This window comes from Lytechinus pictus, chromosome 11 (assembly GCF_037042905.1).
Source record: "Lytechinus pictus isolate F3 Inbred chromosome 11, Lp3.0, whole genome shotgun sequence".
NCBI lineage: Eukaryota > Metazoa > Echinodermata > Echinoidea > Temnopleuroida > Toxopneustidae > Lytechinus > Lytechinus pictus.
In genome coordinates this window covers 14,405,380-14,423,784 of record NC_087255.1, presented here as the reverse complement: position 1 = coordinate 14,423,784, position 18,405 = coordinate 14,405,380, and the positions used below count along the sequence as shown (strand labels likewise).

Genomic DNA, 18,405 nt, shown 5'->3' with positions numbered 1-18,405 from the left:
ACCAAGAAATTAAGAAGATAAAATGAAAGTTCAATGTTTACCCTTTCAAATGACGTATCTATTAATGAAATTGAACAAAAAGAAATAACGAAAAATAATGCTCTTTTGAATAAAATACTATTTTGCTATTCAAGCTATTTCCTCTGAAGTACGATAAAGCGACCTGTTCCAAAAAAGGGCATTGTCGCCGATCAAGTGACCAATCACAGCACAGCTGCGATCCCCACGCAAACACACACAATAATATATTAGAGCCATGTATCTTCAAAGTGCGGCCAACCGTACCCTTTCATTCGTGTAGTCTTCAAAATAAGACTCTGTAATTTTTTTTATTCGTAGTGTAACAAACAAAGTTATTGCCAGTCAGAAGGAGACAAAATATAAAAGAACTTAAGATGATATATTGAAATAAAGATAAAGAGGGGTCGGACAGTTTCAATACTTACAAGTTTGGGGTATAAAATCCCACAAAATAATATGGGCGTTCTTGGCAAAGTGCACAGAAGTAAGAAAAAAAAAGTTTATTTTTCGTGAATCAAAGAAGAGGGAATGCAAATCAGTTACAAACAAAAAAATCAATACAAATTTTCAAAAAGAAAATAGGCCTATTTGTTCTGTATTACTGGTCTGACCAAAGTAGCCACCTGTTAACATTCTACGTGACTACATTCTTTTGGTCATGCCACCAAGTCATGAACAATAGATGCCCAGACTCTCTTTCATGAGGAATCTTTAATCCGCGCTCCCTTCTGACCTATTATCTAGGAGAGTAATTTAGCACAGGATGTTCATAGAAATCGGGGCTCACGCGCGTCTTTTGATTTGACATTTGAATACTTTCAAAGGTTCCGGTATTGATTTCTTATGGGTGACCCAGGTAAAGAGAAAACAATTTGCCCCCCTACAGAAAAATCCTGCATCCGCCCAGGGCCTCCCCAGCTCGTAGCACTATCCGTGGTAAAAGAAATTTATTTGTTCAGATAACATAGTGTACAATAATATGCGTGGTATAAAGAAATGTAATATTCAACCCGTTATCATCGTTATCATTTTCATTTCTACTCTCTAAAGTCGTTTTAAAATCCCCTTGATAGTGACTTCAATGATGCAGCAACTAACAGGTCGGTCTGATCGGTTTTGTTAATGTATCCCTTTTTTTCTTTTCCTCAAAACATCTTGAGACGAATAAAGCGGTATTATCGGCCGTTTTAATTATCACATGTATTTGTTTTGCTTCTTCCTATTTGATTCGAGGAGAATATTGAACGATTCATATTTTTGTGAGAAGTTTGAATATGATATTGATAAGCATAACAATGTCAATCATTCTTTATTTATGGTTTGGGCTATAAAAACACAAACGAATATGAACCGTTATTTACCTGATCTTAAGTTTATGAAGAGAGAGTTTGGCTGCAGAAGGAATGCAATTGATATGATTACAACAATTATTTTTTAATAATAATCATAATGATGATGATGATGATTCTGATGGCAATAACATTAATAATAAGAAGGTAAAGGAGAATAATAATGATAATAATAGCAATAACAATAATGATAATAATGATTACGATAATAGTAATACTAATAATGATAATAATAATAATAATAAATGAATAAATAAATAATGAGTGTGATGATTGCAGTGCGATGAGAGTTGGAAATGACAGCCTTCTTTACTCATATATTTATAACGAGAACAATTTTGTGAGAATGCTAAAAAAACAAAGTATAAGACCTTCCCCCCCCCCCCCTACCCCCAAAAAATCTCCCCCAAACCGTGCACATTTGCAGGCAGAAAAAAGCCTTGACACAAGAATACTACCATACCGGCCTGCGTAAATATTAATATCTGAATGACACGCGCGCCTCAAAACCCAAGATAACAACAACAACAACATGCAGAAGAGCCGATCGATAGCTCATGAATATTCATAAAACAATAGCGAATGGGCGAGTAGCGTTGGGTGAGAGACATCGTACCGCTCTGTCATTGGTCAATTCTGAGCTGAATGCCTTCGCACACTCGCCTTTGCTCTGCCCGTAGAAGTACGTGTATTGCTACACACAATCTTTATATCACACGTGTCTATAGGGGAAATTTTGAATCAGATCGCGGCAATATCCGAAATCAACTCTTCAAAATAATGATGCAAAAATGCCATTTACTCAAAAAATGTCTATGTAAACCACTATTCATTATATAACAAAATCAATTGTGAATTCCTTGCCAATATAACAACATAAAAAACACAGAATATAGTGTTGATTTTCTGGCTGTAAAATTGGTTAAACAAAAAAAAGTTAGTTGGGCAACTATAGCTGCCAGTGGCACTAGAGGGCTATGGGCAACTATAGCTGCCAATGGCTCTTAAAGAGTTAAAAGAAAACAACTTGCTCGTTCAAAAGGTATAAACTCTTCTATAAAGGAATTATCAGTAGGGGTACCACAGGGCAGTGTACTTGCTCCTGTTCCTTTTTATTTTTTATCAACGAAATATCAGAACGTCCTGATAATGCTGTATGATCTGTTTAAACTGATGTAGTTGTCTATGTTACTGGTGATAATATACAGAATGTTTCTTTAAATGTACAAAATCCGGTAATCTCGCTAGGTAACTGGTATAAGAGAAAACGTCTTTAAGATAAATGTTAGAAAAAAAACGAAGACATTTCTAATTTCTACTAGGTCGACAAAATGTCTTAATATTTATATTGATAATGGACTCATAGAGCAAGTTAATTCTATCAGGTATTTCGGCATTATTATACATGACTTTAAAAGTGGATTTATGCAAATCATCTGCTTACAAGATTTATTACCTGGGTAAATTAGCAAAATATTAAAACAAAAGCTTTATAATTACACATTTTAATTTAGTAGTTACTCAAGTAAGGCGTTCAGAATAATTCTAATCAACACAAGCAATTAATGACTATCAGATTATGTTAGTAGTCGATATCAACATACTAACACTGTTATATGTTCTTTTCATGTTAATTCTCAGGGTTTTTTGCATTCTGCATTCCTTCTGTAAACTGTGGGAGACAGTACATATTCGCACCGACGTCGAATTACCGCGTTTCTACTCATTTTGTTATTGGTATGGTTTTCCAAACGTTGGGACAAGAAGAAACCGTCATTCGAGTGTCGTTCCCGGGGAGATCATATGTAGACCATATCATCCTGCCACCTGGGTCTCCTCCATACAATTATACCTTACCGGCGTCTCTGATAAGTCAGGAGGCAGAAGCGGGAATTATCAATTCGACGGTCTTTGTAACATCAGATCAAGACGTAGCAATTGTTTCATATAACCTCGCATTCAAAACATCGGACACATTTTCCCTGATACCCGCGGAGTTCCTTGGTAAGGAATACTTTATCACCCTGATATCTGGTTTGTTTAATGACACTATAATGATATCTGCTTTCAACAAGACAGTGATGGTTGAAATCTTTATAACTTCGTCCATTCAGCTCCAGAACGATACCTATAACGATGGCGACACCCTGAGACTAGTTCTTCTACCTTTTGATTCTTTCCAATTGATCTCAAAATCTACAAACATAACAGGATCTCGGATCACCGCAAACTCTTCGATTGCAGTAACAGTGGGTACCGAATGTGCTAATGTGCCTGAAGACATCAAGTTCTGTGACCATCTTGCTGAACAGTTAGCTCCAGTGAAAGCATGGGGAATCCTCCATGTGTTGAGCCCGTTCCCAAGACGACTTTCCGGCTACGTATTTCAGATAGTAGCAAGTCGGAATGGTACAACGGCGATGTACAATAACAATACTGTGACTATGAACATGGGTGATTATATCACAGTTGATAACCCTTCTCAAAACATGACTTTCGTGCATGCAGACAAACCCATCTCAGTAATGCAGTATAGCAAAGGGAGGAGTTTAGACAATAATTCCTACAGTGATCCGTCAATGATTCGAGTTAACCCTATCAACCAGTATGTCACAAGAACAACGATTCCAGTCTTCGAGTTCAACAAGACGTCATCAAATGATACCACATATATTGGAATGACTGCAGAGTGCAAGCAATTCATGGGAATTTCAATTTACCAAAACGATCAACTTCTATCGGTAAGTGTAAGTAGCCGTGGTAGGTACCTCATTGCATGTTGGTATAAAAACTTAAACGTATAATGATCTCTACCCATTCATGTTTTAATCACCACGATGTCACTACTCGCTGTTCACATCTGAAGCAAAAATATGATCCAAACATGCAAATTACTTTCCTCCCTTAGTTTAGATGAGGTAGTACCCCATCTAGTAATCACAACTACCAGCGGGCTACCGTCTTAGCATCCTGTCCCTTCCACAATTCTCCATTTTGTATGTGATAGACCCTGTCAAAAAAGGCCCCCCCCCCCCACAAAAAAAATGAATAAAATAAAATAAATAAAAACAAGTAAAAAAAAAAGATAAATATATAAATGAAAAAAATATGACGATCGCAACGGAATCATGGACTTGTCAAAGACTTTGATTAGACTTTTGTGATTAACCTTTAGTTGTTGGTTGGAAACTGATAATGCTCAGTATGCTTGAGGGAGCTGTCAGGTTGTCAAGTGTCAGAACATTGTGTTACGTTGTTAGCGTAACAGAGCGCCCAGTCACGTCTTTCGGATTGTGAAGTCAAAGCATTTATTTCAATGTGTAAATAATGCATGGTTGTAACCCGGGTTGTAACATTAGGCATAGCTGCCACATTACCTGTTGTAACAGGGCCTCTGTTATCGCTAACGACGTTTCTGTGCGGTCAATACAGGTCTATACAGGATAGGGACCTCCATATCCCTTACTTTTATTGTCTTTCTTTATGCTAAAAGTTGGAATGTCTTATATAACATCAAACCTATCAAAAACGGTACGTTTCCTCTTTTTAGGCTGGTCAGTTAGGTACAGAAAATAGAAGGCGTAAAAGCTACGAAAGTGGCAATTCCTAATTTGGTAGACTGAATAATTCCATGACAATTTTAAGTCCCAGCAAAAGGTGGCAACTTGTCGAGTTTTAAAGTCTTTGATTTGACATGAACGCAGATTTGTACTAACCCTGTCATTAATGTATTATTCTTTTTTCTTTGACAGCCTTGTTTGATGTTTTATTCAAAGCAGAACTGTCGGTGTCAAAGAAAACAGAGAAGACTTTGCCATGTTACTATTTCCATCATTCACGGAGTACATTGCATGGAAAAATACTCTAAATGAACTACCTACGAGGATGATTCAAGACGTTTTATGATTATAACTTTTTCTCAACAAGAATATTGCAAACAAACAATAAGTGACTGAAATATTCATTTGAGTTGACAAGAAAGTTGTATAGAGAAATTTAGCTGAGGTTTTTCTTTATCAACTATCAGCCGTGCGTAAAATTAATGACATTACATTGAAACTCCCCATTGTAAATTCTGGCAATTTTTATCTAGGTACCGTGGGATGAGGAATACTCTCTACAAATACTGGATGGGATCGAAATGTGCTCAAAATGGATGGTTGCTACCCACGGAAGATATTCAGTAGAGGGCGACGGGCAGGGAACCTACCCAGGGTTTCATGCTGTGGTGTACGGTACGTCCTTTGGCAGAACGTACTTGTACCGGGCTGGCTCAAGTGACAAAGACTTGACTACATCGCAAGGTGAGAAAAATATGAGTCATTGCCAATTCATGCACTCTTTGATAGGGTGTCATTTTTATGGCACATTGTCGCTTGGTCTACACATCGTCTTGAGTCCTACAATAATTTCATATAAATTCCTTTAATAGTATTTTTGCAATTTATACAATTTACCCTCTTTTCTGAATTCCGGTAGGGTTTTTAAATGTTTGTATAATAACGTAGACACTTAATCCACTGCCACTCAATCGATTATTTGATGAACTGTTTATGAACCGGATTCTTATTGCACAAAGTTCAAATGAATACATTGACGAAGTGGAAGTTATAACATTGTGCATGTTTGGGCATTACAATTAATCATTGAGGGGGGGGGGGTCGATGACTCTAGTCCTTCGATCTGAGTGAGATGGGTTCGATATCAAGTCATGGCGTGTTTTCCCCCATATCCACTTCACAATTTCCCTACACAGTGATTTAATTATATTATTATATTATATATTTATATATACAGTGCGTCCCACAAAAAAAAACGAAACCGATACTTATCGATGATTTATCATAACTCAATCACAAATACAATAGACAAATGACTTAACATTGATAAGCTAAGCTTAGAATCTCCTCTTTCATCCGAAATTACTTAGATTATTCCTCATTTACGCATGTGTGAGCAAAAACAGTATGAAGAAAGGGTACCAAAAAGTCACTTGGCGGGCTGTATCTGGGTTTCAAAAATAAAACCACATTAAAAAAAAAATCAATATCTGCTCTTTAAGTTGATACCTCAATAACAGAAAACTTTCGGAAAAAACAAAGTTCTGGTTATTTGAAGTAAGGCTTGGATTTCAATAATTTCATAAAATGAAGAGGTTTTACAAGCAAGCGTCCAGACTCACTCGACACACCGTTTTGTTGACTATCAGCCATGCATTAAGTCTTTTGTTACCGTGCGATATAATGGGAAACCGGTGAAAAACGTTTGTTAAATGAAATACTAGCATTGTTTCGAGGGAACATAAATTTGTTACTTCTTGACCATTTTCTGTGATTTATAAAATAAAAGAGCAGATATTGGACTTTTTAGGTATGTGATTTTCCTTTTGAAATTCAGAGACCCCCGCCAATTGAGTTTTTGGTATCCTTTTTTTTCAAATTGTTTTGTTCACTCAAGCGAGAATGAGGAATAATCTAAGTATTTTTCAGATGAAAGAGGAGTTCTAAGTTTTACATTGGTAGGTCATTTGTCTATTGTATTTGATATTAAGTTATGATAAATCATCGCTAAATCTCGAAATCGTTTTTTTTTATGCGACGCACTGTATATATAATATGTGTGGGTGATGGTTTATGTGTGTGTGTGGGGTTTTTTTTTGTGCGATCGAGCGCCTTTGTGTTGATCTGAAAAAAATCGACGCCCCTGCTGCTTTCATAATAAATAACTCTCGAAGCCATTATGAATCAGAAAGCTAATGCAATTTTAAGACATAAATATTGTTTCAATATCAGACCTTATTAGTTTAAAATTGAAATAAAATGGGTACTCAATAGTTAAGGCTTTGTTTAGAATTATTGTTACCCGGGCATCTTTTTTTCTCTCTCTCTCTATATACAGAAAACTGTGTCATATATGCAATTCCTTTCTCAAATCAAACAAGGGTTGATTTAGTGGACCATGGTGCAAGTATTGTTATAGCTTGTAACACGGGCTTCTCCACCGGTATGGGCACTCTAACAGAGCTCATGTGTGATAATGGAACACTTATTGAACTTCCTGTCTGTTATGGTAAGATTGTTATTCAACAAATACCCTCACATGCACATGACGAGTCACACCCATGCAAGGGACCTATCCCTGCCCCCCCCCCCCCCTGACGAGAAGTTGAAGACCAATTTGTTTCAGCTGTGAAATGTCCTTTATATCCTGTTGAGGACCTTTTGCCTTTTTTTTTTTGCTTGTTAATTTTTTTTTGGGCACGAAATCCTTTATTTGTGGTTGAAGGCCCTTTTTTTGTATATTTTTTTTTGTGGACGATTTTGCCCCCCCCCCCTGTGAAAAATCCTAGGTACGCTACTGCTCACATGGCCAAAGTTCATTGACCTTAAATGACATTTGACCTCGGTCATGTGACCTGAAACTCACACAGAATTGAGAGTGATACTTGACTATTCTTACATGTATGTCCACGTTTTATGAATAGAACCATACACTTCTAGAGTTATGGTAATTCAACAAATACCCCCAACATGGTCAGAGTTTTAATTAATTAACTCTCGAAGCCATTACGAATCAGAAAGCTAATGCAATTTTAAGACAAAAACATTGTTTCAATATCATCCTTTATTAGTTCAGAATTGAAAAAAAACCCGGATACTCAATAGTTAGGGCTTTCTTAGAATCATTGTTACCCGGGCATCTTTTTATTCTCTCTCTCTCTTTCTAAACAGAAAATTGTGTCATAGATGCAATTCCTTTCTCAAATCAAACAAGGGTTGATTTAGTGGACCATGGTGCAAGTATCGTTGTAGCTTGTAACACTGGCTACTCTACCGGTATGAGCAATCTAACAGAGCTCATGTGTGATAATGGAACACTCAATGAACCGCCTGTCTGTTACGGTAAGATTAGAAACCTTCTCAATTTTTATTGGTGTCAGTTTAAATATCGTAATGGAAGATCGATGGAGACATGTTACAAAGTTATAACAATTGAATATCAAAGTTTTGTACAAATTTATAAAATATTATTTCAAAGTCATATCAAATATGATAGGGAAAGCTGTCAATATGCCGTCCTGGGTTTTTTTTAGGGGGAGGGGGGTTGCCTCTGTCATTATTTGTTTCCGATAGCAAATTTCATTAATTTATCAAACAGAATTTTCTTCCAGAATTACCCCTTTCTAAACAAAGTCCATCTCTAAAAAACATTTTTTGCACTAATGAATATGATTTATTGGAGAAATCAAACAATCTGCCCTTCCAGTTCTAGATATTTGGCGTTAAAGCTAAACGAAAGAAAGAGAGAGAGAGAGAGAGAGAGAGACGTAGGATGTAGGTGTATGAATGTGTGCGTGTGTGAGGGTTGTGATGGTAGATGTTGAACAAAGTGTCTGTGGGTGCATGTGCATGCGTGAGGGAGGTTGGGGAGGGGTGAGTTTGTGTGTGTTTTGTGTGTAACTGATGCCTGGGTGTGAATTCTTTTCGGAGGGGAGGGGTGGTGGCTTGTACAAATCCACTTTTCAAAAAAATGTTTTTTTCAAATCAAATAGGCATTGTTTGTGTTGTGTGCATTCATCCACTAGTGATATAAAACTGCTCCGTTTGGGAAAATGTTGCATTCTCAATTACAGAAAATGGTCAGGAAAAGAAACTTCTGGTTAATTGAAGGCTTTAATATGAATAATTTCATAAATGAAGAGCTTTTACAGGCCAGAGTTCAAACTCAATCGACACTACGTTTTGTAGACGATCAGCCATGTATTAAAAGAGCAGATATTGACATTTTTAGGCATGTGATTTTCCTTTTGAAATTCAGAGACCCCCCCGCCAAATGAGTTTTTGGTATCCTTTCTTCAAATTCTTTTTGTTCACTCATGCGTTAATTTCGTTTTTGTGGGATGCACTGTACATATATACTATATATATATATGTATATATAAGAAGCTCAAAAAGCATTGAAGCTAGAGACGTATAGCCTGGATTTCTTCAACTTGTATTAGTACAAGCTTTCGGCCATTTAGTTCGGCCTTCTTCAGGTATCTGAAGATGTAAAAGACATAATGGCTTTACAAGTACCATGCATATATTTGGATCAATTTACTAAATATAGGTATATCTTAAAAGAAAATGTTTTACATCGGTAATGTTTAATTAGGATTATCCAATAGCTATAAAAATCAATTAAGTTTACGCAGATTTTTATTACAAACATTTTTTGAAAGTATGTAGACATATAATACATATATCTCAAAATGTATAATAATACATTATATCTCAAAATGTATAATAATACATATATATACATATATATATATACATATTCATTCACGCATGAGTGAGCAAAAACAATTTGAAGAGAGGATACCAAAAAGTCATTTGGCGGGCTGTATCTGGGTTTCAAACAGAAAACCACATTTTTTTAAAGTTCAATATCTGCACTTTAATTTGATACCTCAATTACAGAAAATGGTCAAGAAATAACAAAGTTCTGGTTATTTAAAATAAGGCTTGAATTTAAATGATTTCATAAAATGAAGAGGTTTTACAGGCTAGCGTTCAAACTCACTCGACACTCCGTTTTGTTGACGATCAGCCATGCATTAAGTATTTTGTTAACTATGCGATAGCTTCTTTGGGAAACCGGTGAAAACACGTTTATTTAATGAAATTATGGAAATACAAGCATTATTTCGAGGAAACATAACTTTTTTACTTCTTGACAATTATTTTGTGATTAAGGTGTCAAATAAAAGAGCAAATATTGAACTTTTTAGGCATGTGATTTTCTTTTTGAAATTCAGATACCCCCCGCCAAATGAGTTTTTGGTATCCTTTCTTCAAATTGTTTTTGCTCACTCATGCGTGAATGAGGAATAATCTAAGTAATATCAGATGAAAGAGGAGATTCTAAGCTTTACATTGGTAGGTCATTTGTCTATGGTATTTGTGATTAAGTTATGATAAATCATCGCTTAATATCGGTTTCGTTTTTTCTGGGACGCACTGTATATATATGTGTGGGTAAGGGTGTATGTGTGTGTGTATGTGAGCTGTTTTGTGCGATCGAGCGCTTTTGTAACGTTGATTTAGGACTCATGATTTTGACCCCAATCTGAAAAATGGACTGACGCCATTGCTGCTTTGATAATGTTTTAATATTAATTAACCCTCGAAGCCATTATGAATCAGAAAGCTAATGCACTTTTAAAGGGGAATCCAACCCAAATAAAAACTTGTTTTTATAAGGAAAAGAAAAATCAGACAAGTTGATAGGTAAAAGTTTGAACAATATTGGACAAACAACAAGAAAGTTATGAATTTTTAAAGGTTGTAAATATTGGTAATCACTATACCCATGGAGACTTCAAATTGGCCGCATATGGGATGTCACAGTGATGTAAGGCAAGGACTACTCTTTCATGTACTCCAATACATATTATGGCTAAAATGTCATTTTCCCCAAAAATGTTATTCAAATTATATGTTTCTTTCATGAGGACATAAAACAATATACTACCTGGGTTATATTTAGATTACTGCCCCAGGGGGATGGGTACTAAGGAGAAAACCACAAATCCTGATAATAAAGTACATGGCCTATGGGAAAGTTGTCCTTGCCCCTTGTCATAATTCACTTACCCAGTTGCCAATTTGAAATCTACATAGTATTAGTGATCTCAATTTTAAAGCAGCTATAACTTTCTTATTGCATGTCCGATTTCTTTTAAACTTTCACCATTCTGTTTAATTTATTTTTCTCCTTCCCAACACAACATTTTATGGCCAAGGCTGGATTCCCCTTTAAGACAAAAACACTGTTTAAATATCACCCTTTGTCATGACATGTTGAAGTATTTGTGTATTTTTAAATTGTGCGCTTGCGCGTGTCCTTGTACGTAGACTAGTTAGAACAACACGAGTTCGTAAAATCACAGCAGTTTGCTTCATTCGATTGATCACAAGATTTCCTTAGTTTTCACGCTTTATGCTATGCAAGGTATGTTGAGATTTGCTCAAAAACTTTTGTAGATTTAATGAGAATGTGTAGTTTATTAATATCTTTGTATTCCTCTTTTAAATACCTTGTTGAAGAGATTTAGGTTTAGATTATACTTTGAAAATCCATCACACTTTCCAACGAAGGACCTTGCGTATCTTGAATTCACGCGGAAGTTCTCTGCGGTCGATATCTTCAAAATATTGTCTTGTGACACGCAATTCTTAAGATGTACTCATGATTATGACTCTACGAATTTAGAGTATTTTCTTAAATCCAAATTTATAGGATTTATTGTTGTTTAACATATTTACAAGCCAGTTTAGTTATGCACTATTTTTCCTACTCATTTGATGTGGTATGGTCACAAACTTACGTGCGAGTTGGCTCGCGGATTGATATTTCCAGGAATTTCGGTGTGATCCGCCGCCCGGAGTTTACACGTGTTATAGCAGGGTTTCATGACGTTATTGTTTATCTTTCAGTAGTATTGATAGTTAATGTTGTCTTACAGTTAACTCTTGTTACTTAGAACTGATGTCTTTAAAATTACATTGCTTACACAAAATTCGTGAAATAATAATTCAATCACCACTAATATTGATAATTGTTTTTCAAGTGAATTTTATTGATTCAGAAGGGAAACAAAACAATAGGAATTTTCTGTTACAGTTTTAGAGATTTAACTGATTAAATCTATACCTTTTGTTATTTTGAAGACAAATATATTTTTCACAGATGTTTGTTGCTAGATAATTATGATATATTTTCATATAGGGTAGATTTGTTGGAATTGGGAAACAATGATATTAAGACTGAATTAGGAAAGTTTCATTAATTCTCTCTTATTACTTTCAGTTAAATTCTACCTTTGACAGCAAAATGGTTAAAGGGCATGATTGATTATTCCTTATGTCTTTAATGAATATTTTGGGAAAGAATGATGATACATGTACAGAAATGCTTTCTTTACTAAGATATGTTTATCCTTTATTGTTTATTTACAGGAATCTCACACAGTTGTTGAATAACTGAACACTACAATGTTATTAGACATAATCTAATAAATGGGAGCATATAGTTCACAGACGCCTTCCTTGTAGTTCATTGCAACAACGTGTCAGAACTTACGAATTCGTGACATCTTCAACAACTATAGTGTATATCAACCTGCTTCAACTTACATCATGGCTGACGTCAACAAGTTGAAGCTATCAAGACGAAACATCAAGGGTCAGTTGACGCGAACATTATCGACAATTGACAGCCTTACAACAGATGCCGTTGGTGATCTAGACATGTTAAAGAAATACATCACTAAAGCTGAGCAACAATTTGAGAAAGTGGAAGAGAAACATTCGGCGCTGATGGATATCATCGAAGATCAGAGAGAGTATGAGGTGGAGGAGAAATGGATGGGAGAATGTGAAAATGAGTACGTCCAGGTGTTAATACGGGGAAGGAGGGTCGTCGACCGTCAGTCTCAATCTCCCCTGGACAATCAACAGTTTCTCCCCTCTTCACCTACAATTCCACATCCAAGATCCAGTCCAGCTTCATATGCGCCATCTCCTATGCCCCACACCGCTACGTCGGCTGCTCCAAGAATGGCAAGAATGAGATTCCCAACTTTCAATGGGAACCTTCGAGACTACAAGCGTTTCAAAGAATTGTTCACCCACTGTGCAACAGAGTTAACAGAGATGGAATGCTTCCATCAACTGACCGAATCAATGATTAATGTCAAAGAACGCGACAAAATCAAAGGGTGCATTAGTGTTGAACGAGCCTGGCAGGTACTTGATGAGTGTTACGGCGATCAGGACAAAGTAGTAGACAGCCTACTAAAAGATCTAGAGAACCTGAGGACATACGAGATCAAAGGCAAAACAAACCTCCCCGCCATGGGTCATTTTGTCCAGACTCTTCAAAACTTCGAAACCCAAGCTGAGACCATTGGCCTATCTGGAGAGCTTAACAGTAAGATCATGTTGAGTCAGATTAAGCAGAAGCTCCCAGAGGAACACCGCATCGCATATTATAAAGGTGTTAGAGATGACAGGATTGATGATTCCCTCACCGGTCTGGTCAAGTGGTTATACAGCCAACTTTTGCTGCTCGAGAAGGCGAAGCCTAACAGTGGGGACAATTCGCCTAGCCCTCCACAAAGACAACATAAGGTGTATAAGTCTACAAGCGCTGCTTCATATACTTCTGATAACCAGAGCCAACCAAGCAAGGCCAGACACTCCGGGGTCGCCAAGTGTGCCATCCACCCCAATGCAGACTCGCACTACTTGAAGACCTGCAACAAGTTCAAGAGCCTGCCACAGAATGAGAAATATAAAGTAATGAGAAAGAATGATATCTGTTACCGATGTGGGCATAACAACTGTGTTGCTGGCAAGCCTCCACATGACCAAAACTCTTGTCAGTTTGTTGCTCCATGCAGAGTCCAAACGTGTGGCAGTGACTCACACTTCGCAGCTGTCTGCCCTGTCATATACGGAGAGAGTGGTCAAGGTCCTGCAAACCAAACACGCAACACTATGGAATCTCCACGTTCAACCTCAATCAACGTGACAACAGCCCACACCAACGAGACAGGGAAGCTTCAAAGCACTTTACCTACTGTTGTTGGTTATCTACGATGTGGTGATGTCCGGCACCTGGTGCGCATCCTGTTGGATGGTGGTAGCCAAGCTACACTGTTAAGGGAAGGGATTCTTCCAAGGACAGAGAGAGGCCTTTTCCAGGACCATGATCTGAGTCTTGTTGGTGGCAGCAAGATAACAAGGAAATTGAGACTGTTGGACTGCTACATTGAAGATATTGCAGGGAATTGGTCATGTCCTTTAACCATGACAGAGATAAATCAACCCTGCGGTGATACTCCTATTGTACTACCAGAACAGCTTCGGCAGTATGAGCATCTGAGCGCCATTGATATCCATGCTGCCCCATCCGAAACCATCGACGTACTCCTTGGTGTGGACAACACACACTTGATGATCTGGGAAGAATACATCCTTGGCGAAAAGTTTGATGATCCTGTCGCTGTAAGATGCCCCTTTGGCTGGTTTGTTCAAGGAGGACGGTCTACAAATTCAACTTCACTGCTGAACTACATCAATGTGTCAGCCATTGGACCATTGGAAGAGTTCATAGGTCTGGAGACTGTGGGTCTGGAGCCCAAGAAGTGTAAGTGCTCCTCAGATGTATTGGACAAAGAAGCAACTGAGGCAATGCAACGGATCGTAACTCAGCTTTCTGATGGATCGTACGAAGTCAGACTGCCATGGAGGAAGTCACCCGATGACCTGCCAGACAACTACAACTATGCTGTCAAAAGGTTGAGAAGCCTTGAGAATCAGTTCAAAAACAGGCATGAAGATTGGGACATCTACTGTAGACAGATGAGAGACCAGTTAAAGAGGGGTGTTTCGCGCCATGTCTCAGAAGAGGAGCTACAGCGAGACAGAAGCACTGGAAAAAAGATGTGGTTCCTGCCACATTTCGCTGTCACCAAGGACTCGAAGACAACTCCTGTCAGAGTGGTATATGACGCGAAGGCCAGGTTCCAGGGCCACTCATTGAATGACTACCTCATGAAAGGTGAGAATATCAACTCTGATCTCTTTGAAGTTGCCCTGAGGTTCAGGGAGAACGAGGTGGGCATCATTGCAGACGTCAGCAAGATGTATCAAGCCATAAAAATCAAATCTGATGATGCTCGATTCCACAGGTTTGTGTTTCGAGAGAATTCTAGCCACCCAATTCAAGTCTACGAACTGACAACTGTCACCTTTGGGGACAAGCCCTCACCAACTGCCGCTATAGTCACCCTTAGACATGTGGTAGATGAACATGCACCGGAAGACGACAAACTCAAGGAAGTGGTTGCCAGGCAGTTCTACGTTGATGACCTCAATGAATCTGTCACTAATGTCCCAGAGGCTCTAGAGCTCAAATCTAAGCTTAGCAAGACTCTTCAGAAAGGCAACTTCACCATCAGAAAATGGCAATCGAATGCGACAGAAGCCTGCGACGAAACAGAAGACAGCACAGATGCCACTGCCCTGGGCACTAAATGGAACCTCTCAAAAGACACGTTGAGGGTAAAGGAGGTGAAGTCGACTCTACTTGTTCCTACCAAGCGCAATATCCTGGCCCAAACTGCTTCGTATTACGATGTGTTTGGCATGTTATCTGGGCTCCTCGTTAGACCGAAGATTCTCCTGCAAAAGCTATGGCAGCTAAACCTAGACTGGGATACCCCTCTCAACGACAAGGGTGAACTTTGTGCCATTCTACGAGACATCAATAGAGACTTGGAGGAGGTAGCTAGCATTGAGATTCCAAGGTGCTTGATCCCAGAGCCTTTCAAGGGGATAAGGCCTTTACCAGAAGTGTCCCTGCACGGAGCAAGCGATGCTTCAGAAGATGCCATGGGTATTGGTGTTTGGCTACGATGGTCTCACCCTGAGGACACTGAAGCACATCTATCATTTGTATGTGCAAAAGCCAAACTCACTCCACTGAAGCAGTCTAGCATTCCTCGAAAGGAACTTCAGGCGATCCTTCTGTTGTCGAGGCTCATGCTTACTGTGAAGAAAGCCTTGCGGCTCAACATCGCCTACTCCAAGATCTGGACAGACAGCATGACTGCCATTAGCTGGGTAAGAGGTCAATCCAAGTCCTTCCGGTCCTACGTCGCATATCGTGTTGGCGAGATCACAACAGAGTTCGACCCCATCAAGGACATTGCATATGTACCATCAGATCAGAATGTTATCGATCTGGTTTCCAGAGGAGGAACTGCCAATGAAATGAGACGAGTCATTGAGGGACCAGTGTACTTGAAGCAATCACCTACGTTTTGGCCAAAGACACCAGAAAATGTTCCTGTGAGCCTTGGAGACGAAGAACAGAAAAAATTCCATGTCCGGAATGCCAAGACACTGGCTCTCAGAATCAACGTCGTCTCTAAGCCTTCTCCGATAGTTGACTCAACCAAGTTCTCCAGCTGGTGCAGGTTAAAGATGGTGACCGCTAGAGTTCTCTCCGTGAAAAAACTGCCCAAGAACCAATGGCTGAAGCAGCTCGCAAAACAGATCTCTATGTACCCTTCTCCAAAACTTGTCAAGGAGGCTGAATTATACTGGATAAGACAAGCACAGCGAGATGTTGACTTCCAGGATCCTAACATCATGAAACTGGACCCATTCTTCGATGAAGAAGACCAAGTCTTCCGTGTTGGCGGACGAATTGACAGGGCTCCATTGTCATATGATGTGCGACATCCTTATCTTCTCCCTAAGAAGAGCCACATCAGTCTGCTGATCGTGAGAGATAGACACGCACATGCCCTTCACGGGGGTCACTTGAGAACGGCAACAGAAGTTAGGAAGCATTACTGGATTGTCGGAGACGTGAACATATCCAAACGCGTGGTGTACGACTGTGTCGTATGCAGGAGACACAGAGGCAAGCCAATGCAACAGAAGATGGCTGACTTGCCAGAATTCCGAGTCACTCCTTGCTCACCCCCATTCAAGACTACATTGGTTGATTACCTTGGACCAGTGAATGTAAAGCTGAACCGGAATACCACGACAAAGGGCTACTGTGCTGTGTTCACGTGTGCAGTGACCAGAGCCGTGCACCTCACCTGTGTTCAAGACCTGTCTACACAAGCGTTCCTACAGGCACTAGAACGGTTCATAAGCATCAGAGGGGCGCCATCCTTGCTGGTCAGCGATAATGGCACTGCCTTCAGAGGAGCTGATAACACCATCAATGAACTGAACTTGAAACTGAATCAGACAGTACTGAATGACCATTGCCAACGGTACAATGTTCAGTGGAAATTCGGACCTCCAGGAGGACCTCACCACCAGGGGGCCGTTGAACGATTGGTCCAAGAAGTTAAGAAAGGTCTGAGACACCTGGTGAAAGCTGATCGTTTGACTTTCGTCGAGTGGGAGACTGTTTTCTGCCAGATATCCAGCCTGATCAATGGTCGACCCCTAACTGCAAAATCATCGTCACCCCTGGATCATCCTCCACTAACGCCAAACCACTTCCTGATAGGTAGAGGTGACTTGCCATGCCCCGAAGTCCCGTGTGAAGAATACAAAGGAAACCACCGGAAACGTAGGGAGATCTGCAATTTCATGGTAGATGGGTTTTGGCGACGTTGGATGGAGTGCATCCACAAACTCTCACCACGCCAGAAGTGGCAGAAATCTGCTGAGAACGTAGGAGAGAGGGACATCGTACTCGTCATCGGTGAGAACCTGAAGCGCGGCTCCTGGAAGATGGCGGAAGTCACGTGTGTCTACCCAGGAAAAGATGACCTCGTCAGAGTAGTGGACGTGAGATTCGCGGACGGTACAAAACTGAAAAGACCTGTGACAAAGCTTGTTCTGCTTATGAAGGAATCTGAACGTTCATAGATTAACATTTTAGGCTTTAGTAGTTGGGTGACACCGAACTCTGCCAAATTTTCACCTTGAGATATTTTCACCTTGGGATATTTTCACCAGACTCTTAGTATATCTAACTTCGAACTTGAGTGCATCAACATCAAACTTTGGACGTTTTTCATCGAAATCTAAGTGTTGAATTTCGAACCTTGAACTCTGGAGTTCTATTAACTGTTTTGTTCATTTTTATATGAACAACCACCAGTGATATTTTCAGTATTGTTATGTTTACAATTTAAGTATGTGTATTCAGTGACATTCCGTCACCTTTGGGGGGATGGGATGTCATGACATGTTGAAGTATTTGTGTATTTTTAAATTGTGCGCTTGCGCGTGTCCTTGTACGTAGACTAGTTAGAACAACACGAGTTCGTAAAATCACAGCAGTTTGCTTCATTCGATTGATCACAAGATTTCCTTAGTTTTCACGCTTTATGCTATGCAAGGTATCTTGATCTTGAAGAAGTACTCTCCCAAAAGCGTACACGCTGTCCTGGAGAGGGTTGTGCTGTGTCAGGTGCTGCCAGTGCTTCAGGTGATGTGGTGAT

The 18,405-nt window shown here is 39.1% G+C and overlaps 2 protein-coding genes across 2 annotated transcripts; both read left to right on the top strand.

Moving 5' to 3' along the window:
- The first annotated feature begins 3,109 nt into the window (after window positions 1–3,109).
- On the top strand, window positions 3,110–6,784 carry LOC135156029 (IgGFc-binding protein-like). The gene is made up of 3 exons (XM_064107027.1): window positions 3,110–4,111; window positions 5,464–5,674; window positions 6,768–6,784. The coding sequence occupies exons 1-3, from the start codon at window positions 3,110–3,112 to the stop codon at window positions 6,782–6,784; spliced, it is 1,230 nt and encodes a 409-aa protein (XP_063963097.1).
- A 5,772-nt stretch (window positions 6,785–12,556) lies between these two features.
- Window positions 12,557–17,827, top strand: LOC129267738 (uncharacterized). Its single transcript, XM_064107026.1, has one exon. The coding sequence runs from the start codon at window positions 12,557–12,559 to the stop codon at window positions 17,825–17,827; it is 5,271 nt and encodes a 1,756-aa protein (XP_063963096.1).
- The last annotated feature ends 578 nt before the right edge of the window (window positions 17,828–18,405 follow it).

Excerpts from the sequence above, each read along its gene's own strand:
- LOC135156029 (XM_064107027.1), top strand. The coding sequence starts at position 3,110 with ATGGTTTTCCAAACGTTGGGACAAGAAGAAACCGTCATTCGAGTGTCG. Across the intron at positions 4,112-5,463 it reads AAAACGATCAACTTCTATCG|GTACCGTGGGATGAGGAATA; the intron begins GTAAGTGTAAGT and ends ATTTTTATCTAG.
- LOC129267738 (XM_064107026.1), top strand. The coding sequence starts at position 12,557 with ATGGCTGACGTCAACAAGTTGAAGCTATCAAGACGAAACATCAAGGGT.